At 45.8% G+C, this 27,910-nt stretch overlaps 1 protein-coding gene across 2 annotated transcripts; it reads left to right on the plus strand.

Annotated features, from left to right (window-relative positions):
* Window positions 1-21: 21 nt before the first annotated feature.
* On the plus strand, window positions 22-27,855 carry LOC138952086 (mediator of RNA polymerase II transcription subunit 17-like). 2 transcript variants are annotated; one of them, XM_070323675.1, is made up of 13 exons: window positions 22-122; window positions 2,450-2,629; window positions 2,924-3,059; window positions 3,912-4,086; window positions 5,267-5,440; window positions 7,975-8,105; window positions 12,164-12,235; window positions 13,693-13,752; window positions 15,776-15,975; window positions 19,059-19,250; window positions 20,080-20,206; window positions 21,282-21,430; window positions 22,836-27,855. In XM_070323675.1, exons 1-13 carry the CDS (start codon window positions 31-33, stop codon window positions 23,047-23,049), a joined length of 1,902 nt encoding a protein of 633 aa, XP_070179776.1. In that variant the 5' UTR covers window positions 22-30; the 3' UTR covers window positions 23,050-27,855. The 2 variants fall into 2 exon arrangements, with proteins under 2 accessions (XP_070179776.1, XP_070179777.1); XM_070323676.1 differs by lacking the exons at window positions 21,282-21,430; window positions 22,836-27,855 and adding an exon at window positions 20,653-21,259.
* The last annotated feature ends 55 nt before the right edge of the window (window positions 27,856-27,910 follow it).

Here is a 27,910-nt window from a genome sequence, read left to right on the forward strand (position 1 = left end):
ATCACCCCTGAAAGCTACGGAGGAAACAAAATGGCTGGCTCAAGCGTCAAAGTAAGCGTCGAGGCTCTTCAAGAGCATCAGATTCAAGAAGTAACCCTTGATGGACAAGAAATCTACGTTCAGTGAGTATTTTATACATGTATGCACTGTAGCATGGAAGCGTTGTACATTGATGTGCGGGTTTGATAAGCTTTTGGCTCTTTTTCTGTCCGTTTCGTCCACTCTGTCAGTGTCATTATTTAGTGGAAAATGCAGAAAATGAATGGGCGAAACACACCACAGTCACATGAGCGCATCAAGAGAACTCGTATGAAGGCAGCAGGCGTGTTGCTCACTTGCTGTGTCGGTAAATTTACCACTACCAGCTGCTCCTTGCCGTCATATATATATACGTAGCCGACCGATTGCGGCCCTTAATTTCATGTTACTTGTAAGACTTAGACCGAGGCGCTGTTGGATTTATTCAACATTTCCTTCAGCTTCCCAAAGGCCTCCTCACATGGGGCAAGGATTCATCGTTGCACGAGATAACCTTAACTTATTTTTAATAAGACAGGAAGGGTACAGTACTACTACAAAGGGTTGGTTGGTAGTTGGTTTTAAACGTCCCTTCCACGGATGTGGCACCGATGCAAGTTCGTTTTCTTCCTCAGTTGACACGGCCGGTACTACTTGTCTCCAAAAACCTCCGATAAGCCCTGAAAACATCCTCAGAAATTAAGGAAAATTTGTCCTTAGATCGTGTTTTGTTGACATGTTTGAATTTTCTACAACTTTCACCGTCCATGGCTTTGTGTTTGTGTGAGGATTTACGAAGGAGCGGAAGTAATTGAAGGAAGTAAAATCTAATGCATGAAAACACTGAAAACAGACAATGTGAGCGTCATTGCTGTTTCCATTTATGATTTGAACATGGTTTTCGACAGAATAAAAAGAGAATCTTTTGTTTTATCACTGATGAATATCTATTTGCATGCACGCGCATTTATGTTTCCATGTGTGTATGACATCAATACTTGTGCTTTAGAGTAACAAGAGTTACCTCCCTTGCATTGAAATTGATGCATCGATTTTGTTGAAATCCGGCTCTAAACACAAAAATAAGGGTGCATGTAGCATGAAGCAGGCATAACTTCTCACGGACATGTCAAAAACTTAACTTTGAAGATAGATTTAGTTAAAGTAGATTGGTTTTTGTAGGTTTTAAGTAGCACCAGAAACGACAGTCTTTGTGTTTAAAACTAAATTATTTACAAATCACATAAATAAAGTCTATCTCTGTCAAATGAAGGCTCTAAAAGGCTAACATCTGTTACCTCAAAACTTGTTTACTACAAAGGGGGAACCGACGGTTCTGGCAGAACTGTAGTGACTAAGGGGGATATTTTGAATGAAGACAACTTTACAAGCACTAAGGCAACAGCTGTATATGGTGAAAAATATCAAACTTCAGTCATTGTATTTTTGTGTTACTTCAACTTGCTTACGTATGTAGTGCCTGAAGTACGCATTGCCTGAATGTTTGTTCTTTCCATAGCTTTTTACAGTAAGTGATGTTTGTACTTTCCATAGCTTTTTACAGTAAGTGATGTTTGTTCTTTCCATAGCTTTTTACAGTAAGTGATGTTTGTACTTTCCATAGCTTTTTACAGTAAGTGATGTTTACAGGTGCCACTCTGCTCACACAGGTACATGTGCACTGTTCTTTCCTGATACAGAGAACAATAGTCAGTTCCACCTGGATTAAAATCATGTTTTGGTCCAAATGCCTTGACTAAGACATCTTGAACAAGATAATAATGAAGATGTACTCACCGGAAAAACAAACAATAAAAATACGACTAAGGACCGGTTTTGACGTATGTCTTCGTCAGCTAAAATACTAAAAATTGAGAGAGATTCTTCTTCTTGTCGTTGGCCAATGCATTGAGAGAGATTCTTCTTCTTGTCGTTGGCCAATGCATTGAGAGAGATTCTTCTTGTCGTTGGCCAATGCATTGAGAGAGATTCTTCTTGTCGTTGGCCAATGCATTGAGAGAGATTCTTCTTGTCGTTGGCCAATGCATTGAGAGAGATTCTTCTTCTTGTTGTTGGCCAATGCATTGAGAGAGATTCTTCTTCTTGTCGTTGGCCAATGCATTGAGAGAGATTCTTCTTGTCGTTGGCCAATGCATTGAGAGAGATTCTTCTTCTTGTCGTTGGCCAATGCATTGAGAGAGATTCTTCTTCTTGTCGTTGACCAATGCATTGAGAGAGATTCTTCTTCTTGTCGTTGGCCAATGCATTGAGAGAGATTCTTCTTCTTGTCGTTGGCCAATGCATTGAGAGAGATTCTTCTTCTTGTCGTTGACCAATGCATTGAGAGAGATAAAAGAAAGAAGAAAATGAGTAAAGAAGCAGGCAGCTGATGATTGTGAAAAGGCTGATGGTGAGGTGCTTGGTGTTGCAGGCAGCTGTCCATGTCGGAGAACCTCACCAAGCTGGCGCACAAGATCGACTTCTTCAAGGACGAGTCGGACGGCAAGGGCAAGCCGGCGTCGGAGGGGGAGAAAGAGGTGGCGGAGGACAAACAGCTTGCCCCCTTCATGCCGTCGCTGTGGCCGTGGGACACCGTCAGGAACCACCTCAAGTCAGTCTCATCTTCTTGCTGATGTTGTTGTTGTTGTCAGTGATTCTGTTTTGTTGCAAGCAATTGTGTCAAGTTGATGTTCTCCTGTTGCTGCGATTTTGAGAGGAGCTATTGGATGTTTCTTTCTGTGGTGGTGATTGTGTGACATGGATGTCACAGGATGCTCCATACACCTATCTGTTGTGTGTGTGTACAGGTGTAAATAGGTATGTTGTGTGTGTACCCATGTGTTATGTGTGTGTCAGTGTCACTGTGTGTGTTCAGGTGGGCTGTGTGTGTTGTGTGTGTGTACAGGTGTGGTCTGACGGAGATGAGCGTGTTGCTAGACGTGTTGAACCTGGTGAAGGAGAAACAATACCTGGTGGCTGACCCAGCGTCTCAGGACACTCCCGACACCCGCCCCGCTGTGCAGCTCCTGGCCAAGAAAAAGGTAAGTCCTTCAGTTGTCCCCCATCCACCTGACAGGTTAGGATGATCAAGGTCATTGTTTCTGTGGTCCATTTCCCACAGAACCACAGAAGAGTTAAGAAGCATATTATGAGGGTTACATTTTCCTGTGGCCTCAGAATAACTGTCCTTTCTGAACACACACTTACACACAAGAAGAGAGTGCCCTCAGTGGCCAGTGCATGGTCCTTTGTGCGGGTTGTTGGCAGACGCAAGTTAACACTGTGCCGTCGGCATTGGTCGTGTGCCACACCAGGGCGCTCCTGTTCAACTGAAAGCTAAAGTTATTGTCAAGGGTATTGCAGTGGTATTATCTAGGGTATTGCAGTGGTTTTGTCCAGGGTGTTGCAGTGGTATTGTCTAGGGTATTGCAGTGGTATTGTCCAGGGTGTTGCAGTGGTATTGTCTAGGGTATTGCAGTGGTATTGTCTTGGGTATTGCAGTGGTATTGTCTTGGGTATTGCAGTGGTATTGTCTAGGGTATTGCAGTGGTATTGTCTAGGGTATTGCAGTGGTCCCGGTTTGAAGTGCACACCCCATTCACTTCCCTTCACTTCACTTCTCTGCTTGTTCCATTCCAGTGTGTCATGCAGATTGTAGAATGGTGGACTTATTAGCACATTTAATTTTCTGTTGTGATCCTTGTGGCTGTCTGATACTGTGATAGTGTTACAAGACTCACAATGATTTTATTTCTGCCTCGTATCTGTCTGTCTAGCTATTCATTGGTCTATCTATATCTCCCAGAGCTACCTTGTTAATCCATCCATCTACCACTGTGTATCCCCCAGAGCTACCTTGTTAATCCATCCATCTACCACTGTGTATCCCCCAGAGCCTGGTGGCAGCATCCTCGGTGTTACTGTCCGGAGCGGAGAGGCTGAAGAAGTCTCACTGCGAGGCCAGCAAGAAGACGAACGACTTCCACACAGAGCTGTCGACACTACGCAAGATCTGGCGTCTCAAGAAAGTCAGCACCAACATCGTGGGCGACCTCAGCTACCGATCAGGTGGGTCAGGTCAATGTGGTGTCAATACAGTCTGCACCCTGGCACAGTGTCACCTCTCTGCTTCTTGAGTTCTCAAATGTCACTAGTCGTCTTGAAAATACTGTTCTTGTCGCATTGTAAAGTGTCACTAGTTAGCCTGAAAAAAACTATTCTGAGTGCATTCTAAAGTGTCACTTGTCAACTCTGTGCAGACTCTCTTCGGTGTCGGAACTCCCTAGTGTGTGCGCGAAAAAGATCCCAAGTTCACAGTGAAAGTCTCAGGGCTTGGAAAACACAAAGATACACATGCATAATAATCTCTCATCTCTCCGTATCATGATCCTACCTCGATACTTTGACGTGCCAAGCTCAATGCCTGTGTGTTGAAGAAGACAGTCACGTTAGCTTGTTGGAGTCAATTTATTACACCATATCATCAGCGCATTAGCAATACTTGTCATAGTACATGTCAACTGGTCTAAGAGGATGTTAAACCTTAAAGCCTGTCTTCTTGAAGTCTTCATACCTTAAAGCCTGTCTTCTTCAAGTCTTCATACCTTAAAGCCTGTCTTCTTCAAGTCTTCATACCTTAAAGCCTGTCTTCTTCAAGTCTTCATACCTTAAAGCCTGTCTTCTTCAAGTCTTCATACCTTAAAGCCTGTCTTCTTCAAGTCTTCATACCTTAAAGCCTGTCTTCTTCAAGTCTTCATACCAAAAACCTGCAGCTATGGCGAAGTACTTCGTCCCCTACTTCGCTTCGCAAGTTTTGACATGCGAAGCTATGCCGTAGCTCTGCGGCGAAGTTGTTCTTTTTGTCAGAAGAGTGCCTTTTTGATTCAAGATGGACGTAGAAATCACACTCCAAACCCAAGTGAAGGATGTGTTTATTGGTTTTGGTTGACCCTAAGTGCCTAAACTAACCATCTACCGGTATTATTTCATGCTGCAACGCTTTGACATGTCGAATCAAACTTGAAATCCCAGTATTCACGTGACGGGCCAAAATAGAACAAAGAACTTTGTGTTTCAATTAAACTTGCGTCAATTGGTGACGTAAAGTACTCAAATGGAAGCAAACCTTGCGCTTCATGAAGTCGACTTCGCTCAATTAAGGACAGGCTGAGTAGTCTGTCAGTAATAATGGTGCTAAAAGCCAGTTGTGTAGACGCTGCATGTTAAGCCCCGTCTTCATTGTGTGCAGCTGGGTCCCGCTTCTGGCAGGGCGGCTCCTTTGAGGTGCGAAAGAGTGTGGAGGGGGAGCAGGCCGAGACGGAGGGGGAGGGGGGAGCGGCCAGAGCCACCAGTCTGGAGGTGACCGTGCCCAGCGAACTGGAGGGGGTGGCCTACATACAGGTGGAGGTCAAGACTGTCCCAGGTAGGTTGCTACCTGTGTGTGTCTCTGTCCCAGGTAGGTTGCTACCTGTGTGTGTCTCTGTCCCAGGTAGGTTGCTACCTGTGTGTGTGTCTGTCCCAGGTAGGTTGCTACCTGTGTGTGTCTGTCCCAGGTAGGTTGCTACCTGTGTGTCTCTGTCCCAGGTAGGTTGCTACCTGTGTGTCTCTGTCCCAGGTAGGTTGCTACCTGTGTGTGTCTCTGTCCCACGTAGGTTGCTACCTGTGTGTGTCTCTGTCCCAGGTAGGTTGCTACCTGTGTGTGTCTCTGTCCCCGGTAGGTTGCTACCTGTGTGTGTCTCTGTCCCAGGTAGGTTGCTACCTGTGTGTGTGTCTGTCCCAGGTAGGTTGCTACCTGTGTGTCTCTGTCCCAGGTAGGTTGCTACCTGTGTGTGTCTCTGTCCCAGGTAGGTTGCTACCTGTGTGTGTCTCTGTCCCACGTAGGTTGCTACCTGTGTGTGTCTCTGTCCCAGGTAGGTTGCTACCTGTGTGTGTCTGTCCCAGGTAGGTTGCTACCTGTGTGTGTCTCTGTCCCAGGTAGGTTGCTACCTGTGTGTGTCTCTGTCCCAGGTAGGTTGCTACCTGTGTGTGTCTCTGTCCCAGGTAGGTTGCTACCTGTGTGTGTCTCTGTCCCAGGTAGGTTGCTACCTGTGTGTGTCTGTCCCAGGTAGGTTGCTACCTGTGTGTGTCTCTGTCCCCGGTAGGTTGCTACCTGTGTGTGTGTCTGTCCCAGGTAGGTTGCTACCTGTGTGTGTCTCTGTCCCAGGTAGGTTGCTACATGTGTGTCTGTCCCAGGTAGGTTGCTACCTGTGTGTGTCTCTGTCCCAGGTAGGTTGCTACCTGTGTGTGTCTCTGTCCCAGGTAGTTTGCTACCTGTGTGTGTCTCTGTCCCAGGTAGGTTGCTACCTGTGTGTGTCTCTGTCCCAGGTAGGTTGCTACCTGTGTGTCTCTGTCCCAGGTAGGTTGCTACCTGTGTGTCTCTGTCCCAGGTAGGTTGCTACCTGTGTGTGTCTCTGTCCCAGGTAGGTTGCTACCTGTGTGTGTCTCTGTCCCAGGTAGGTTGCTACCTGTGTGTGTCTGTCCCAGGTAGGTTGCTACCTGTGTGTCTCTGTCCCAGGTAGGTTGCTACCTGTGTGTCTCTGTCCCAGGTAGGTTGCTACCTGTGTGTGTCTCTGTCCCAGGTAGGTTGCTACCTGTGTGTGTCTCTGTCCCAGGTAGGTTGCTACATGTGTGTCTGTCCCAGGTAGGTTGCTACCTGTGTGTCTCTGTCCCAGGTAGGTTGCTACCTGTGTGTGTCTGTCCCAGGTAGGTTGCTATCTGTGTGTGTCTCTGTCCCAGGTAGGTTGCTACCTGTGTGTGTCTCTGTCCCATGTAGGTTGCTACCTGTGTGTGTCTCTGTCCCAGGTAGGTTGCTACCTGTGTGTGTCTCTGTCCCAGGTAGGTTGCTACCTGTGTGTGTCTCTGTCCCAGGTAGGTTGCTACCTGTGTGTGTCTCTGTCCCAGGTAGGTTGCTACCTGTGTGTGTCTCTGTCCCAGGTAGGTTGCTACCTGTGTGTGTCTCTGTCCCAGGTAGGTTGCTACCTGTGTGTGTCTCTGTCCCAGGTAGGTTGCTACCTGTGTGTGTCTCTGTCCCAGGTAGGTTGCTACCTGTGTGTGTGTCTGTCCCAGGTAGGTTGCTACCTGTGTGTGTCTCTGTCCCAGGTAGGTTGCTACCTGTGTGTGTCTCTGTCCCAGGTAGGTTGCTACCTGTGTGTGTCTCTGTCCCAGGTAGGTTGCTACCTGTGTGTGTCTCTGTCCCAGGTAGGTTGCTACCTGTGTGTGTCTCTGTCCCAGGTAGGTTGCTACCTGTGTGTGTCTCTGTCCCAGGTAGGTTGCTACCTGTGTGTGTGTCTGTCCCAGGTAGGTTGCTACATGTGTGTCTGTCCCAGGTAGGTTGCTACCTGTGTGTGTCTCTGTCCCAGGTAGGTTGCTACCTGTGTGTGTCTGTCCCAGGTAGGTTGCTACCTGTGTGTGTCTCTGTCCCAGGTAGGTTGCTACCTGTGTGTGTCTCTGTCCCAGGTAGGTTGCTACCTGTGTGTCTCTGTCCCAGGTAGGTTGCTACCTGTGTGTGTCTGTCCCAGGTAGGTTGCTACCTGTGTGTGTCTGTCCCAGGTAGGTTGCTACCTGTGTGTGTCTCTGTCCCAGGTAGGTTGCTACCTGTGTGTGTCTCTGTCCCAGGTAGGTTGCTACCTGTGTGTGTCTCTGTCCCGGGTAGGTTGCTACCTGTGTGTGTCTCTGTCCCAGGTAGGTTGCTACCTGTGTGTGTCTCTCTGTACGTGTGTGTGTGTGCCATGTACATATGTTCCTTTATACCAAAAACTGTTAAATGTATGTTGCCACGTTTTTGTGACCCGGAGCTAGAAGTACTGCTGCTAATCTATTAATGGTGTGTGTGTACAGACATGATGTTCATGGTGTGTGTGTACAGACATGATGTATCTGAGTGCTGTTAATCTAACTGTGAATTGTGTGTATGTACAGACATGATGGACCTAACCAGCTCAGCGCTAAAGATGCCCCCAGGCCTGAGCGCTGTGCCGACCAACGCTTACTGGCAGTCCAAGCTAGAGTCCGCTCAGAACGTCCTCTTCTGCAAGGAGCTCTTCGCACAGGTTGGTTGCTTGCTAGCACACCAAGTTGCTGTAGCTTATTCATGGATAAGGGGGTCAACAAACTGTTTTGCTTTTCTGTCTGGTGCTAGTGCTATTCCTCTGTGGTGTTCAGTTGAAGGATTAAGGAAATCGAAGGTTACTGGAATATAAGGTTTTGTTTGTTTGATTTATCCTTCACTCATGTGTGATAGATAATAAAAAAAATTAAAGGCAGTTTTTGATGTAACATGCAGGATGTAACATGGTCTGGGTGGCCGAGTGGTAAGCGCACTTGCCTCGGAAGCGAGAGGTTGCAAGTTCGACCCTGGGTCAGGGCGTTAGCAATTTTCTTCCCCCTTTCCTAACCTAGGTGGTGGGTTCAAGTGCTAGTCTTTCGGATGAGACGAAAAACCGAGGTCCCTTCGTGTACACTACATTGGGGTGTGCACGTTAAAGATCCCACGATTGACAAAAGGGTCTTTCCTGGCAAAATTGTTTAGGCTTAAGATAACATGTCTGTGTCTTTCGCTTAAGATAAAAATGTCCACCAAATACCCGTGTGACTTGGAATAATAGGCCCTTGAAAGGTAAATATGCCCCGAAATGGCAGCGATCTACTGGCCCAAAAAATTCCATCTCACACAGCATTCTGTAAAGGGCCTAGAGCCATAGGGTTAGGCACTTAAAAATATCAAGTTATTATTATTATTATTATTATGTGTGGGGTTGGTCTGCTGCACCAGTGTTTGTGGCTGATAAATAATTAGAACTTGCTGGAAGTTGCAAGATTGTTTGTGTGTGCATGTGTGTGTCCGACTGACTGGATGTGTTGTGTGTGTGTTAAGACTTTGTTGTGTGTTGTGGCTGATGGAGTGGTGTGTGTCAAGACCTTGATGTATGTGTGGTGTGTGTGTCAAGACCTTGATGTATGTGTGTGGTGTGTGTGTCAAGACCTTGATGTGTGTGAGTGGTGTGTGTCAAGACCTTGATGTATGTGTGTGGTGTGTGTCAAGACCTTGATGTATGTGTGTGGTGTTTATCAAGACCTTGATGTATGTGTGTGGTGTGTGTCAAGACCTTGGTGTAGTGGACTGGGTGGGCGAGTGGTAACGCACTTGCGCTCGGAAGCGAGAGGTTGCGAGTTCGACCCTGGGTCAGGGCGTTAGCAATTTTCTCCCCCCTTTCCTAACCTAGGTGGTGGGTTCAAGTGCTAGTCTTTCGGATGAGACGAAAAACCGAGGTCCCTTCGTGTACACTACATTGGGGTGTGCACGTTAAAGATCCCACGATTGACAAAAGGGTCTTTCCTGGCAAAATTGTATAGGCATAGATAAAAATGTCCACCAAAATACCCATGTGACTTGGAATAATAGGCCGTGAAAAGTAGGATATGCGCCGAAATGGCTGCGATCTGCTGGCCGATGTGAATGCGTGATGTATTGTGTAAAAAAAATTCCATCTCACACGGCATAAATAAATCCCTGCGCCTTGAATATGTGCGCGATATGAATTGCATTAAAAAAATTTAAAAAATAAAAAAATCACTGCGCTTAGAACTGTACCCACGGAATACGCTATATAAGCCTCATATTGATTGATTGATTGATTGTAGTGTGGTGTGTGTGTCAAGACCTTGATGTATGTGTGTAGTGTATGTCAAGACCTTGATGTATGTGTGTGGTGTGTGTCAAGACCTTGATGTATGTGTGTGGTGTGTGTCAAGACCTTGATGTAGTGTGGTGTGTGTGTCAAGACCTTGATGTATGTGTGTGGTGTGTCAAGACCTTGATGTATGTGTGTGGTGTGTGTCAAAACCTCGATGTATGGGTGTGGTGTGTGTCAAGACCTTGATGTATGTGTGTAGTGTGTGTCAAGACCTTGATGTATGTGTGTGGTGTGTGTCAAGACCTTGATGTATGTGTGTGGTGTGTGTCAAGACCTTGATGTATGTGTGTGGTGTGTCAAGACCTTGATGTATGTGTGTGGTGTGTGTCAAGACCTTGATGTAGTGTGGTGTGTGTGTCAAGACCTTGATGTATGTGTGTAGTGTGTGTCAAGACCTTGATGTATGTGTGTGGTGTGTGTCAAGACCTTGATGTATGTGTGTGGTGTGTGTCAAGACCTTGATGTAGTGTGTGGTGTGTGTCAAGACCTCGATGTATGGGTGTGGTGTGTGTCTAGACCTTGATGTATGTGTGTAGTGTGTGTCAAGACCTTGATGTATGTGTGTGGTGTGTGTCAAGACCTTGATGTATGTGAGTGGTGTGTGTCAAGACCTTGATGTATGTGTGTGGTGTGTGTCAAGACCTTGATGTATTTGTGGTGTGTGTCAAGACCTTGATGTATGTGTGTGGTGTGTGTCAAGACCTTGATGTATGTGTGGTGTGTGTCAAGACCTTGATGTATGTGTGTGGTGTGTGTCAAGACCTCGATGTATGTGTGGTGTGTGTCAAGACTTTGATGTATGTGTGTGGTGTGTGTCAAGACCTTGATGTATGTGTGTGGTGTTTATCAAGACCTTGATGTATGTGTGTGGTGTGTGTCAAGACCTTGGTGTAGTGGACTGGGTGGGCGAGTGGTAACGCACTTGCGCTCGGAAGCGAGAGGTTGCGAGTTCGACCCTGGGTCAGGGCGTTAGCAATTTTCTCCCCCCTTTCCTAACCTAGGTGGTGGGTTCAAGTGCTAGTCTTTCGGATGAGACGAAAAACCGAGGTCCCTTCGTGTACACTACATTGGGGTGTGCACGTTAAAGATCCCACGATTGACAAAAGGGTCTTTCCTGGCAAAATTGTATAGGCATAGATAAAAATGTCCACCAAAATACCCATGTGACTTGGAATAATAGGCCGTGAAAAGTAGGATATGCGCCGAAATGGCTGCGATCTGCTGGCCGATGTGAATGCGTGATGTATTGTGTAAAAAAATTCCATCTCACACGGCATAAATAAATCCCTGCGCCTTGAATATGTGCGCGATATAAATTGCATTAAAAAAATTTAAAAAATAAAAAAATCACTGCGCTTAGAACTGTACCCACGGAATACGCTATATAAGCCTCATATTGATTGATTGATTGATTGTAGTGTGGTGTGTGTGTCAAGACCTTGATGTATGTGTGTAGTGTATGTCAAGACCTTGATGTATGTGTGTGGTGTGTGTCAAGACCTTGATGTATGTGTGTGGTGTGTGTCAAGACCTTGATGTAGTGTGGTGTGTGTGTCAAGACCTTGATGTATGTGTGTGGTGTGTCAAGACCTTGATGTATGTGTGTGGTGTGTGTCAAAACCTCGATGTATGGGTGTGGTGTGTGTCAAGACCTTGATGTATGTGTGTAGTGTGTGTCAAGACCTTGATGTATGTGTGTGGTGTGTGTCAAGACCTTGATGTATGTGTAGAGTGTGTGTCAAGACCTTGATGTATGTGTGTGGTGTGTCAAGACCTTGATGTATGTGTGTGGTGTGTGTCAAGACCTTGATGTAGTGTGGTGTGTGTGTCAAGACCTTGATGTATGTGTGTAGTGTGTGTCAAGACCTTGATGTACGTGTGTGGTGTGTGTCAAGACCTCGATGTATGTGTGTGGTGTGTGTCAAGACCTTGATGTATGTGTGTGGTGTGTGTCAAGACCTCGATGTATGGGTGTGGTGTGTGTCTAGACCTTGATGTATGTGTGTAGGGTGTGTCAAGACCTTGATGTATGTGTGTGGTGTGTGTCAAGACCTTGATGTATGTGAGTGGTGTGTGTCAAGACCTTGATGTATGTGTGTGGTGTGTGTCAAGACCTTGATGTATGTGTGTAGTGTGTGTCAAGACCTTGATGTATGTGTGGTGTGTGTCAAGACCTTGATGTATGTGTGTGGTGTGTGTCAAGACCTTGATGTATGTGTGGTGTGTGTCAAGACCTTGATGTATGTGTGTGGTGTGTGTCAAGACCTTGATGTATGTGTGGTGTGTGTCAAGACTTTGATGTATGTGTGTGGTGTGTGTCAAGACCTTGATGTATGTGTGTGGTGTGTGTCAAGACCTTGATGTATGTGTGTGGTGTGTGTCAAGACCTTGATGTATGTGTGGTGTGTGTGCAGCTGGCCAGGGAGGCGGTACAGGTCAAGTCGGCCACACCTCACATGGTCATCGGCAACCAGATCATCACCAACGTGAGTCGTCCACTTGTTTGCTACAGTGGAACCCTTTTTAACATCCGCACATCCAAACAGTCCTCCGTTTTAACATCCGCACATCCAAACAGTCCTCCTTTTTAACATCCGCACATCCAAACAGTCCTCCTTTCTAACATCCGCACATCCAAACAGTCCTCCTTTTTAACATCCGCACATCCAAACAGTCCCCCTTTTTAACATCCGCACATCCAAACAGTCCTCCTTTTTAACATCCGCACATCCAAACAGTCCTCCTTTTTAACATCCGCACATCCAAACAGTACTCCTTTTTAACATCCGCACATCCAAACAGTCCTCCTTTTTAACATCCGCACATCCAAACAGTCCTCCTTTTTAACATCCGCACATCCAAACAGTCCTCCTTTTTAACATCCGCACATCCAAACAGTCCTCCTTTTTAACATCCGCACATCCCGATTTGTCTAACTGCCCAGTTCGAGCTCTTAGCAGTTATCTGTCCCGCACGGCTCCTAGCAGAGCTAAACAGCAGAAGCTTCTTTTCTTATCTCTGAACACTGCTAGAGACAAAGACATATCTAAGGTAACTTTTGCTAAATGGGTCTCAACGCTGATCAAACAAGCGTATGAGTGGTGGCGCAAAAAGAAGGGGGGGGGGGCAGTCAGTTCTCCCTCTAACATCGGCAAGGACGCACGAGGCAAGATCCTGGGCATCCTCCTTAGCTGTGCTAAGATCAGGAAGATTATCCGAGGTCCTCCATTCTGCCTACTGGAGATCAGAGGATGTTTTCATCAACTATTACCTGCGCGACATTTCCAGTGCGCGACAGGATGGTACCAAGGCGCTACCAGCGAGGGAGCAGCAGGGCAATTGTTGCTTAGCTCATAGGTGAGCACCCCACCACCTTAATTAGCAATCTGCTATAATATGTAAATTGGGATAAGATATGTAATTTAATCGAAAATTTTAATAATAAATTTTCATTTGATTAATTAATATACTTACCCAATTCACATTAAAGTCCCTCCCGCCTACCCCGCTTTAGATTCCCTAAAATTAAAAGGGCGCTTCGAGCGAATGAATAAAACATGGCGGCGAGAGCACGCGTGCGCAATGCATGTTGGGAGGTAACCTTGACCTGGCGTTGTCATGTGACCGTCAAGGCTGTTCTATTTTTAGGGTTACTTCCCCCCTACCAGGGTGGAGCGTAGTTTCAGCGTTCTAGCACTAAACTGAAGTAAATTGCTATATATGTGAATTGGGTAAGTATATTAATCAAATGAAAATTTATTATTAAAATTTTCGATTTAAGTTAGTGAAATGCCAGGAAAACATGACAGTGGTGTATCAAGTTGTGCAAATGGCTTGGAGAAATTACGTTAGTGACATGCCAAGGAGTCATGACAGTGTTGTATTAAGTTGTGCAAATGCTTTGAGTAATAACGTGGTTACCTTTCTCTGTGTGATGCTACAGGTGTTCCCAGGTCATCAGCTGTCCATTGTCCTGTGTCACTACACTGGCAAGGAAAAAAGGGTGAGTGGTCACTGGTGTGGGGGGGGGGGGGTTAAAGGTGTTTCCAGGTCATCAGCTGTCCATCGTGCTGTGTCACCTCACTGGCAAGGAGAAAAGGGTGAGTGGTCACTCGTGTGTGTGTGTGGGGGGGGGGGGGTGAGAAGTGGTCTACACTGTTGGTTGTCTGAATAATGAGTAGGCACGTATACACTGCCACCCTTAACTTGTCTTCACTCAGAAGGTTCACTGCCACCCTTAACTTGTCTTCACTCAGAAGGTTCACTGCCACCCTTAACTTGTCTTCACTCAGAAGGTTCACTGCCACCCTTAACTTGTCTTCACTCAGAAGGTTCACTGCCACCCTTAACTTGTCTTCACTCAAAAGGTTCACTGCCACCCTTAACTTGTCTTCACTCAGAAGGTTCACTGCCACCCTTAACTTGTCTTCACTCAGAAGGTTCACTGCCACCCTTAACTTGTATTCACTCAGAAGGTTGCTTGGTTGTTGTCGCTTTTGTCAAAATGACATAGATGTTGTACATGTGTTTTGTACTGAAACTCTTCATGTGCTCAGACAATAAGCCAGACAAACACTATGCTGAAGGAATGTAGCATGTGACAGATTGTGTTGGGAGTAACACTCAGCCTAGTCCATTCATCATCCCTCTCAGCCTGACACTTGACACAGATACATGTAGGTGTCTCAATACTGTGTTGTCAGGAAGGTACATGTAGATGTCTCAATACTGTGTTGTCAGGAAGGTACATGTAGGCGTCTCAATACTGTGTTGTCAGGAAGGTACATGTAGGTGTCTCAATACTGTGTTGTCAGGAAGGTACATGTAGATGTCTCAATACTGTGTTGTCAAGAAGGTACATGTAGATGTCTCAATACTGTGTTGTTAGGAAGGTACATGTAGATGTCTCAATACTGTGTTGTCAGGAAGGTACATGTAGATGTCTCAATACTGTGTTGTCAGGAAGGTACATGTAGGCGTCTCAATACTGTGTTGTCAGGAAGGTACATGTAGGTGTCTCAATACTGTGTTGTCAGGAAGGTACATGTAGATGTCTCAATACTGTGTTGTTAGGAAGGTACATGTAGGTGTCTCAATACTGTGTTGTCAGGAAGGTACATGTAGATGTCTCAATACTGTGTTGTTAGGAAGGTACATGTAGGTGTCTCAATACTGTGTTGTCAGGAAGGTACATGTAGGTGTCTCAATACTGTGTTGTCAGGAAGGTACATGTAGGTGTCTCAATACTGTGTTGTCAGGAAGGTACATGTAGGTGTCTCAATACTGTGTTGTCAGGAAGGTACATGTAGGTGTCTCAATACTGTGTTGTCAGGAAGGTACATGTAGGTGTCTCAATACTGTGTTGTCAGGAAGGTACATGTAGATGTCTCAATACTGTGTTGTCAGGAAGGTACATGTAGGTGTCTCAATACTGTGTTGTCAGGAAGGTACATGTAGATGTCTCAATACTGTGTTGTCAGGAAGGTACATGTAGGCGTCTCAATACTGTGTTGTCAGGAAGGTACATGTAGGTGTCTCAATACTGTGTTGTCAGGAAGGTACATGTAGATGTCTCAATACTGTGTTGTCAGGAAGGTACATGTAGGCGTCTCAATACTGTGTTGTCAGGAAGGTACATGTAGGTGTCTCAATACTGTGTTGTCAGGAAGGTACATGTAGATGTCTCAATACTGTGTTGTCAGGAAGGTACATGTAGGTGTCTCAATACTGTGTTGTCAGGAAGGTACATGTAGATGTCTCAATACTGTGTTGTCAGGAAGGTACATGTAGGCGTCTCAATACTGTGTTGTCAGGAAGGTACATGTAGATGTCTCAATACTGTGTTGTCAGGAAGGTACATGTAGATGTCTCAATACTGTGTTGTCAGGAAGGTACATGTAGGCGTCTCAATACTGTGTTGTCAGGAAGGTACATGTAGGTGTCTCAATACTGTGTTGTCAGGAAGGTACATGTAGATGTCTCAATACTGTGTACATGGTGATAGATGTCTGTATTTGTGTTGCCAGGTTCCCCCCTCCAACACCAAGCTGGAACACAACCACGTGTTGGAACATTCTCTCCATCAACTGCTGCATGAGGTTCACCACCGCAACGTGCGTATCGACGCCCCGCACCCTGTCAACGCTACCTACGGCATGACCAAGCGACGGCGCATTGCTGGCCCGGCCGCTCTCACCCGCCAGGATATGATCCACATGGCCGACAGGTGAGAGGACATGTCTGGCTTACAGTGTGTCGCTTGGTTTACAGTGTGTCGCTTGGTTTACAGTGTGTCGCTTGGTTTACTGTGTGTCGCTTGGTTTACTGTGTGTCGCTTGGTTTACTGTGTGTCGCTTGGTTTACTGTGTGTCGCTTGGTTTACTGTGTGTCGCTTGGTTTACTGTGTGTCGCTTGGTTTACAGTGTGTCGCTTGGTTTACAGTGTGTCGCTTGGTTTACAGTGTGTCGCTTGGTTTACAGTGTGTCGCTTGGTTTACTGTGTCGTTTGGTTTCCTGTGTGTCGCTTGGTTTACTGTGTGTCGCTTGGTTTACTGTGTGTCGCTTGGTTTACTGTGTGTCGCTTGGTTTACTGTGTGTCGCTTGGTTTACTGTGTGTCGCCTGGTTTACTGTGTGTCGCTTGGTTTTCTGTGTGTCGCTTGGTTTACAGTGTGTCGCTTGGTTTACTGTGTGTCGCGTGGTTTACAGTGTGTCGCTTGGTTTACTGTGTGTCGCTTGGTTTACTGTGTGTCGCTTGGTTTACTGTGTGTCGTTTGGTTTACTGTGTGGGTTTACTGTGTGTCGCTTGGTTTACAGTGTGTCGCTTGGTTTACAGTGTGTCGCTTGGTTTACTGTGTGTCGCTTGGTTTACAGTGTGTCGCTTGGTTTACAGTGTGTCGCTTGGTTTACTGTGTGTCGCTTGGTTTACTGTGTGTCGCTTGGTTTACAGTGTGTCGCTTGGTTTACTGTGTGTCGCTTGGTTTACTGTGTGTCGCTTGGTTTACTGTGTGTCGCTTGGTTTACTGTGTGTCGCTTGGTTTACTGTGTGTCGCTTGGTTTACTGTGTGGGTTTACTGTGTGTCGCTTGGTTTACAGTGTGTCGCTTGGTTTACTGTGTGTCGCTTGGTTTACTGTGTGTCGCTTGGTTTACAGTGTGTCGCTTGGTTTACTGTGTGTCGCTTGGTTTACTGTGTGTCGCTTGGTTTACTGTGTGTCGCTTGGTTTACAGTGTGTCGCTTGGTTTACAGTGTGTCGCTTGGTTTACAGTGTGTCGCTTGGTTTACTGTGTGTCGCTTGGTTTACTGTGTGTCGCTTGGTTTACTGTGTGTCGCTTGGTTTACTGTGTGTCGCTTGGTTTACTGTGTGTCGCTTGGTTTACTGTGTGTCGCTTGGTTTACTGTGTGTCGCTTGGTTTACTGTGTGTCGCTTGGTTTACTGTGTGTCGCTTGGTTTACAGTGTGTCGCTTGGTTTACTGTGTGTCGCTTGGTTTACTGTGTGTCGCTTGGTTTACTGTGTGTCGCTTGGTTTACTGTGTGCAATGGGTAGACTAGGTCTGTCTTTTGTGGCCACTCCAATGACACCAGTGACACTGTCTTTCTGACTCTTGTCTTTCTGACTCTCTGTCTGTGTGTGTCTCTACTCCATGGTTAGATGTATGTGCTTGCAGTCAGTCATTGCTGCTGCAGATTAAATGACTTGTGTCAGTACATCACTACTTGTGTTGTTATCATTGAGTTTGTGTGCGTAAGACAGTTGTCACTGTATGAAGGCATTTGGTTTCTGTCAGTAAACAAGTGTGTGTGTGCTGTGTTCAGTCACTCACTTCTGGTGGAGGTAATATGATTTATGGGGGATGGGAGAGTGTTTGTATGTCACTGGCTTTACTGTGACATATGTATGAACAAATAGATGTGCACGTCCACTGGGTAACAGTTAGGGGACATGATACTGGGTAACAGTTATGGGACATGATACTGGGTAACAGTTAGGGGACATGATACTGGGTAACAGTTATGGGACATGATACTGGGTAACAGTTATGGGACATGATACTGGGTAACAGTTATGGGACATGATACTGGGTAACAGTTAGGGGACATGATACTGGGTAACAGTTATGGGACATGATACTGGGTAACAGTTATGGGACATGATACTGGGTAACAGTTAGGGGACATGATACTGGGTAACAGTTAGGGGCCATGAGCACTGTGACAAAAAGTGTCCATAATCAAACTTCAACAGGCTTGTCCACATTCAAAAGACCTGTTTTCAATCAGATCTTCCAAGGACAAAAAATGGAAGGTTCTCGAGCATCTATTTCGTCACAACACATTGACGATTGGGTGGGGTCGACTGCGTGAACTCAGTTAGTGTGCTTTGCCTACATTACAGAATAAAACGAAACCAGGTGAGATCGGAAAATCGTCAGTGTTTACCGCCGATCATTGACATTTTTGAAAGATCTATTGCTCAATTAATTAAGTAAGTTATAATCCAGCATACAAAAAAAGCGTTTATGGAAACAAAAGTAACTTACGACAAGGCTTTTTTCAATTCCATCTAAATTTGAAATAACCAAGTGTTATATTATTTTCTGTGTTTTTATTGGAAAAATGTGTCCTAACCTAAAATCATGTGCCCCAACAAATGATCTTTGGTGTTTTTAACAAAAACACCAGTGCGTAGAAGTGAGAAGCTTGTTCATGTCCCATTTTCAAGCGCCATTTTGAGACCATACTTCAATAAACAAACATATTTAAAAAATTCACAAACACTTTTTTGGCAAACACGTTTTATTTCATCAGACAAAGTTGTCGTACATCACATGAAACCATCAACTGAGTCCAACGCTTTGTGAGAGCAAATTCATAGAGCAGCAAAGTTAGTCACTCACTGATTTTGTAACTGTTAACCAGTATTACAGACGTGCACTGATATTATGCCTATTAGTCAGGATGTGTGTGTGTGTGTTTTCCTTCGGCAATTTACTGCTGTCGCGGATCATTAACTAGATATCATGCTAATCACTCAGTAATTATGTGTGTGTGTGTGTTTTCTCCCAGCGAGTCGCTGCTGTCGCGGATCATTAACTAGATATCATGCTAATCACTCAGTAATTATGTGTCTGTGTGTGTTTTCTCCCAGCGAGTCGCTGCTGTCGCGGATCATTAACTAGATATCATGCTAATCACTCAGTAATTATGTGTCTGTGTGTGTTTTCTCCCAGCGAGTCGCTGCTGTCGCGGATCATTAACTAGATATCATGCTAATCACTCAGTAATTATGTGTCTGTGTGTGTTTTCTCCCAGCGAGTCGCTGCTGTCGCAGATCATCAAGCAGACGAAGCACGCGGTGCTGAGGATCCGGTGCATGCACGTCATCGACCAGATGGCGGTGTCCATCCAGGACCCGCAGATTACCGCCCACTGGGGATGCCTCAACAGCGCCCTCCAGTCATCCGTCAGGATCTTCATCACATCCGCCGGATATGAAAGCCTCAAGTCAGTTGTGGTCACTTTGTGGCTCCTTTACCTGTCGTTAAGTGTGGGAGGGGAAGTGGGTGTGAGGGGGGGGGGGGGGGGGAATTAAAGATGTGGACAGGGGAATGAGCTCTGTTGTAAAAGACTTAATACACTCGTGCAAGGTTTTTCATTATAATTGATCAAATATATTCAAAATACGGACATTCATGTTGGAGAAAAAATTATTTAAGAAAAAATGGGACACAGAACCCAGACAGCCAAGTTGAACTGATCAGATTTTGGCAAGTTCACAGACGATTCATCTACATGTACGACGGGCGCAGTGGCGTGGTGGTAAGACGTCGGCCTCCTAATCGGGAGGTCGTGAGTTCGAATCCCGGTCGCTGCCGCCTGGTGGGTTAAGAGTGGAGATTTTTCCGATCTCCCAGGTCAACTTATGTGCAGACCTGCTAGTGACTTAACCCCCTTCGTGTGTACACGCAAGCACAAGACCAAGTGCGCACGGAAAAGATCCTGTAATCCATGTCAGAGTTCGGTGGGTTATAGAAACATGAAAATACCCAGCATGCCTCCCCCGAAATCGGCGTATGCTGCCTGAATGGCGGGGTAAAAACGGTCATACACGTAAAAATCCACTCGTGCTTAAAACATGAGTGAACGTGGGAGTCTAAGCCCATGAACGAAGAAGAAGAAGAATCTACATGTATCTTCCATCTACATGTATCTTCCATCTACATGTATCTTCCATACACTGTGTGTGCTCCAACGCACCGCTTACTGTCAGCAGTTACCTCCCCTGGCCATAATTATCTGGGTATATTCAGTGTATAATTATTGACTGTTGCAGCACCCTATCCCGCACGTCGATTGTTCTTCTGATCGGCGTGGACACCATACGTGTGGTGATGAAAGACGGCCGTACCTGTCAGCTGTCTTTTGAGGACAAGGAACTACAGGACCTCTTGTTGTGGCAGGTCAGTGTGTGTGTGTGTTAGTCTTTCAGTGTGTTTGCTTGTGACTATGTGTGTACTTGTGTCTTCAGATTGCACAGCACCATATGTCGGTGGTGCAACAGATCGATCACTAGCGTTGTGTGTGTTACAGATGGCACAACACCACACGTCAGTGGTGCAACAGATCGATCACTAGCGTTGTGTATCTAACAGTTCTGTGTGTGTTACAGATGGCACAACACCACACGTCAGTAGTACAGCAGATCGATCACTAGCGTTGTGTATCTAACAGTTCAGTGGGTGTTACAGATGGCACAACACCACACGTCAGTGGTACAGCAGATCGATAACTAGCGTTGTGTATCCAACAGTTCTGTGTGTGTTACAGATGGCACAACACCACACGTCAGTAGTACAGCAGATCGATCACTAGCGTTGTGTATCTAACAGTTCAGTGTGTGTTACAGATCGCACAACACCACACGTCAGTGGTACAGCAGATCGATAACTAGCGTTGTGTATCTAACAGTTCTGTGTGTGTTACAGATGGCACAACACCACACGTCAGTAGTACAGCAGATCGATCACTAGCGTTGTGTATCTAACAGTTCAGTGTGTGTTACAGATCGCACAACACCACACGTCAGTGGTACAGCAGATCGATCACTAGCGTTGTGTATCTAACAGTTCTGTGTGTGTTACAGATCGCACAACACCACACGTCAGTGGTACAGCAGATCGATAACTAGCGTTGTGTATCCAACAGTTCTGTGTGTGTTACAGATGGCACAACACCACACGTCAGTAGTACAGCAGATCGATCACTAGCGTTGTGTATCTAACAGTTCAGTGTGTGTTACAGATCGCACAACACCACACGTCAGTGGTACAGCAGATCGATAACTAGCGTTGTGTATCTAACAGTTCTGTGTGTGTTACAGATGGCACAACACCACACGTCAGTAGTACAGCAGATCGATCACTAGCGTTGTGTATCTAACAGTTCAGTGTGTGTTACAGATTGCACACCACACGTCAGTGGTACAGCAGATCGATCACTAGCGTTGTGTATCTAACAGTTCAGTGTGTGTTACAGATCGCACAACACCACACGTCAGTGGTACAGCAGATCGCTCGTTACCAGGGCTGGCAGGTATTAACGGCCAACAGTTCCATCGGCAGCGGGGACGCTGAGTCCTTCGCCACGTCGTCTGCCATCACCATCGCCTCACCCAAGGGAGACAAGTGAGTGTTCAGCTTTGTCTTTGTCTTTTGTTCCCCTCACAGTGAATTGTGAATAGTGTGCTACTGGTGGTGGTTGTGGTCACAAGTTCTGCAAAAGCCAGAGATAGAACTCAGAACTCAGAACGGTTTATTGTACTAAGGCCACAGACCCATATACAAACCAAGGGGAACGGTTTATTGTACTAAGGCCACAGACCCATATGGGTCACAGACCACAAACCAAGGGGAACTCAGAACGGTTTATTGTACTAAGGCCACAGACCCATATGGGTCACAGACCACAAACCAAGGGGAACTCAGAACGGTTTATTGTACTAAGGCCACAGACCCATATACAAACCAAGGGGAACGGTGTATTGTACTCAGGCCACAGACCCATTTACAAACCAAGGGGAACGGTGTATTGTACTCAGGCCACAGACCCATTTACAAACCAAGGGGAACGGTGTATTGTACTCAGGCCACAGACCCATTTACAAACCAAGGGGAACGGTGTATTGTACTCAGGCCACAGACCCATATACAAACCAAGGGGAATGGTGTATTGTACTAAGGCCACAGACCCATATACAAACCAAGGGGAACAGTTTATTGTACTAACGCCACAGACCCATATACAAACCAAGGGGAACGGTTTATTGTACTAACGCCACAGACCCATATACAAACCAAGGGGAACAGTTTATTGTACTAAGGCCACAGACCCATATACAAACCAAGGGGAACGGTTTATTGTACTCAGGCCACAGACCCATATACAAACCAAGGGGAACTCAGAACGGTTTATTGTACTAAGGCCACAGACCCATATACAAACCAGGGGGGGGGGGGGGGGGGGGGGGGGGGGGCTCAGAATGGTGTATTGTACTAAGGCCACAGACCCATATACAAACCAAGGGGGATGGGGGAAGAACAAAAACAGAAACAACACAACAACTAAACAACAACAACAACAACAACAACAACCATGAAATAAATACATGGAAAACATTGCTGCTACTTGAACTTCTGAAACATTAAACATCAACATATTCATTCACAATATACCTAAGAAAACAATTGTCTTCGTCTGATTGCATAATATATACATTTTGCAAGGGATCTACACCGTATGGAGTCTCTACATCTTAATACTGAAGAGAGTGGCATATTTCCAAAACTATTAAGAAATCTCATTCTCAAATCAGAATACAATGGAGAGTGTAATAAAAGGTGGTGTTCATTCTCTTACACATTTCCGCAAAAAAAGCAATCGCGAGAGATAGAGAGATAGAGAGAGAGTGTTTTTTTGTGGTTTTTTTACATGAGTTGTGACAGAGATTTTGTGTGAGCTTGTGTGTTGAAAGCCCATGGTTGCTGACATAATGTGTCCAGTTGTCACGACAAGGGTTGCCGTGTGTTGCAGGGTAATCTCATTCCGCAGCGGTCCGACCAGCGGTCAGCGTCTGATGGTCAAGAGCGTCCACAGCCAGGCGGACGCCCACCCCTCTCCCGCCGTGACGGACAGCCGCTGGTTTGAGCTGGGCGGGGCCTTTAGCGAGATCAACCTGGAGAAACTGGAGGGTCGAAACCTGGCCAGCAAGATCGACATGCTGGTGGCACACCTCTCTAACCACTGACAGGGGCCTCGGAGCCTTGTGATGGATTATAGAATGGTCACGGTGTGCCTGTCAACACACTACCAGGGCTGTTTACAGAACATTGAGGCGGGGCTGTCTGTACATTGCCAGTGTGGTCACTCTGGGTATGACAGCTTACACAGGGGTTTCTCTATCAAATCCTTGTCTCAGTGAAGTGTGACTGTGTGCAGGCAGCTATCTATGGAGACTCGGTGGTTACTTTCTTAAGATCATACCTCTGTGAACTGTGAACAGCAAGGTATTTAGACTTGTTGAGAGGAGCTTGACCGACAACACTGACCCGTTGATAGCACCTGAGGTGACTGCTTTGTCAGTCATGTCATTGGGCTGCAACAGTCAAGACTGTGATGGGAGGAGAGGTACCAGCCACAATGATGTAACGATGTGGATTGGGGGACTCTAGGAGGAGCCACAGCACAACAAGCAACGTCATGGCCCTCCTGTCTACACAGAGCAATGAGGTATCCAGGCATCTGTCTGCACAGAGCAATGAGGTATCCAGGCATCTGTCTGCACAGAGCAATGAGGTATCCAGGCATCTGTCTGCACAGAGCAATGAGGTATCCAGGCATCTGTCTGCACAGAGCAATGAGGTATCCAGGCATCTGTCTGCACAGAGCAATGAGGTATCCCGGCATCTGTCTACACAGAGCAATGAGGTATCCAGGCATCTGTCTGCACAGAGCAATGAGGTATCCAGGCATCTGTCTGCACAGAGCAATGAGGTATCCAGGCATCTGTCTGCACAGAGCAATGAGGTATCCAGGCATCTGTCTGCACAGAGCAGTATGGTATCCAGGTCACATCGGTGTGGATGTAGGTCTGAAGGAACAAAACCAGACACAATCACTTGTTGAGCACCTAGCCTTTCTCACACATGCAAGCATGCTCCAACAAACACACACACACACACACAGTACACACACACAGTACACACACACACACACACACAGTGACACACACACACAGATGCCTAAAAAAAAGGTGACAAGGTTTGGTGTGTTGGCTATCACTATCACCAGCTTGTGGCATGGTGTCTTTACTCTACCCTGCACAATGAGTGACGTCAAGTTATTTATACTGAGAAAAATGGAAACCTTGCGGTGGTGAGCGAGTGAAGTGATCAGTGAATTGTGAGCAAGGCTGTCCTCTCAATCTGCCTGCCTCGTATTGCAAATTAAAGAGTGTGTGTATGGAGTAAATTGCCATTGTTGTTAAGGTTGACAAAGAGTTGCTAGGTGTAGGACGAGGAGTGGGTTGTTACTCCGTGAGTGTGTGTGTGTGTGTGTGTGTGTGTGTGTGTGTGTGTGTGTGTGTGTGTGTGTGTGTGTGTGTGTGTTACTGTTAGTCAGTCCTGTTGTATACTGTAGGTGACATCTGTCAGTGTGTGCTTCGTTAAACGTGAATGATTTTTACTGCATGCATAGGATTACCTGTCTTAGTGTGACATTGCTGTGTGCCGTCAAACACATTCATTGATTGATTGAATGATGTATTGACTGATTGATGGATGTCCTGGTTAGTTAATGATGTACTGAGTGATTGAATTGATTGAGTGATTGAATGATGTACTGATTGATTGACTGATGTATTGAGTGATTGAATGATGTATTGAGTGATACTGATGTATTCACTGATTGTTTGAATGATGTATTGAGTGATTGGTTGAATGATGTATTGAATGATTGATTGAATGATGTATTGATTGGTTGAATGATGTATTGAGTGATCGATTGATTGAATGATGTATTGATTAATTGAATGATGTATTGATTGATTGGTTGAATGATGTATTGAGTGATGTATTGAATGATTGATTGAATGATGTATTGAGTGATCGATTGATTGAATGATGTATTGATTGATTGATTGATTGATTGATGTATTGAGTGATTGACTGATGTATTGACTGATTGGTTGAATGATGTATTGAGTGATTGGTTGAATGATTGATTGAATGATTGATTGAATGATTGATTGAATGATTGATTGAATGATGTATTGATTGGTTGAATGATGTATTGACTGATGGATGGTTTGTGTGGTTGGTGGGTTAACTTGGCAGATTGTCGAGTGAGGAAAAAACAGAATTGCATGTAGAGTGAGGAAAAGACAGAGTTGTATGTAGGGTGAGGAAAAGACAGAGTTGTATGTAGAGTGAGGAAAAGACAGAATTGTATGTAGAGTGAGGAAAAGACAGAGTTGTATGTAGAGTGAGGAAAAGACAGAGTTGTATGTAGGGTGAGGAAAAGACAGAATTGTATGTAGAGTGAGGAAAAGACAGAGTTGTATACTGTTCAAAAAAAGAAACGCATAGTTGCTACTTGCCAAATTTGTTTTATTTTTCGAAAAAATTAACAGAAAATCCAATATTTAGATTATTTGTTTGAAATTTGGTATGGACACAGTTGAATGCACACACAGTTCATTTGCATCTTCAAATCAATCAGTCAATCAATACGATTGGGTGCCGAGGCTGTCAAGTCAGTAGGGGGTGTGACTGCCTTGAGCAGCAACAACTGCCCGGCACCTTCTGGGCATGGACTGGATCAGATGCCGGATATCTTGCTGTGGGATGGTGTCCCACTCCTCCTGAAGTGCCTGCAATAGATCGCGGTGATTTGCCGGCGCTTCTTCTCGCCTGCGCACACGTCTGTCCAATTCATCCCAGAGGTGTTCTATCGGGTTCATGTCTGGCGACATGGATGGCCAGGGAAGCACCTGGACATGGTGGTCGGTGAGGAACTGGGTGGTGAGTCGTGCTGTGTGCGGGCGAGCGTTGTCCTGCTGGAATATGGCATCCTGGTCAGCCAGAAGAGGAAGGGCGTGTGGGCGCAGAATTTCCTCCACGTATCGCTGGGCAGTTATGCGCCCTTGGACGTGCACCAGGGTGCTCCTTCCAGCGGTATTGATCGCCCCCCACACCATGACGCCTCCACCACCATGAACGGGTGCCTCATCCACACAGTTGGGCGCGTAACGTTCGTTTACTCTCCGGTAGACCCTCCTCCGACCATCATGTCGCTGGAGCAGGAAGTAGGACTCGTCGCTGAACCACACGTGTCTCCAGTGATTCCGGACTGTCCAGCGAAGGTGCTGGTTGCCCCACTGCACTCGGTTCTGGCGATGGCGGCGGGTGAGGACAGCTCCTCTGTGAGGTCTGCGAGCTCTCAAACCAGCTTCATGCAGGCGGTTCCGCACGGTCTGGTCCGATAATCGGTGTGGCCCGGGGAGAGCCTGGACAGAAGATGAGGCCGACAGGAAACGATTCCGGAGGTGGCGGAGCCGTATGAAGCGGTCGTGAGCAGCAGTTGTCGCCCTTGGTCTTCCCGCTCGTGGCAAGTCAGCAACGGAGCCAGGGGCTTGAAACCTGACCCACAGTCTACTGATGGTGCTCTGGGACACGTGGAAGTGCCTGGCGATTGCACTTTGACTTTGGCCTGCTTGTAAACGACCCAATGCAATTTGGCGGTCTTCTCTGCTCAATCGGGCCATCTTTCGTCGCTGAATTGTCGTCTGATTTCTTTGTGGCGAACAATCCGCTTTTATGGGTTTTGGAAGACATGGTGAGAGCTCAATATTCCCCGAGTTTCACGAGATTACACTGAAGCATGACGAGTGGTCATGCCAAATGAGCAATTTTGACATTGTAGCCACTGATAACGCATGCGTCACGTGCAGAGCTCACTTGTGGCAATAGACGAAAGGTCGACGACCAGATAAACATTTTCTGCAGTTTGGTGGATATCCTTGTAGCCATATAACTAAATTAACCAAATATTACAAGCTATGCGTTTCTTTTTTTGAACAGTATATGTAGGGTGAGGAAAAGACAGAGTTGTATGTAGGGTGAAGAAAAGACAGAGTTGTATGTAGAGTGAGGAAAAGACAGAGTTGTATGTAGGGTGAGGAAAAGACAGAGTTGTATGTAGAGTGAGGAAAAGACAGAGTTGTATGTAGGGTGAGGAAAAGACAGAATTGTATGTAGGGTGAGGAAAAGACAGAGTTGTATGTAGAGTGAGGAAAAGACAGAGTTGTATGTAGGGTGAGGAAAAGACAGTTGTATGTAGAGTGAGGAAAAGACAGAGTTGTATGTAGAGTGAGGAAAAGACAGAGTTGTATGTAGAGTGAGGAAAAGACAAGGAAAAGACAGAATTGTATGTGAGGAAAAGACAGAATTGTATGTAGAGTGAGGAAAAGACAGAATTGTATGTAGAGTGAGGAAAAGACAGAATTGTATGTAGGGTGAGGAAAAGACAGTTGTATGTAGGGTGAGGAAAAGACAGAATTGTATGTAGAGTGAGGAAAAGACAGAATTGTATGTAGAGTGAGGAAAAGACAGAATTGTATGTAGAGTGAGGAAAAGACAGAGTTGTATGTAGAGTGAGGAAAAGACAGAGTTGTATGTAGGGTGAGGAAAAGACAGAGTTGTATGTAGGGTGAGGAAAAGATAGAATTGTATGTAGAGTGAGGAAAAGACAGAATTGTATGTAGGGTGAGGAAAAGACAGAGTTGTATGTAGAGTGAGGAAAAGACAGAATTGTATGTAGAGTGAGGAAAAGACAGAATTGCATAGTACGAGGGCAAGTGGCTTCCAGTACATCATAATAATCCTCATACATGTGTGCAAGTCAATGTATTCTTTTGCATTGTTCAACGTGAACACTGTGGCAGCAAGTGGCTTCCGGTACTTCATACTGTGGCAGCATTAATAATTGTGTGTGTTGGGCACGGCAGTGGAATATACTTTCTAAGACTTGACAGAAATAAATTGTGGTAAAAATGTACTGCTCTTTGTCTCTCTATTAAGTGTCTGCGTATTTGTCTGTGTCTGCGTTAA

Source organism: Littorina saxatilis, linkage group LG17 (genome assembly GCF_037325665.1).
Source record: "Littorina saxatilis isolate snail1 linkage group LG17, US_GU_Lsax_2.0, whole genome shotgun sequence".
NCBI lineage: Eukaryota > Metazoa > Mollusca > Gastropoda > Littorinimorpha > Littorinidae > Littorina > Littorina saxatilis.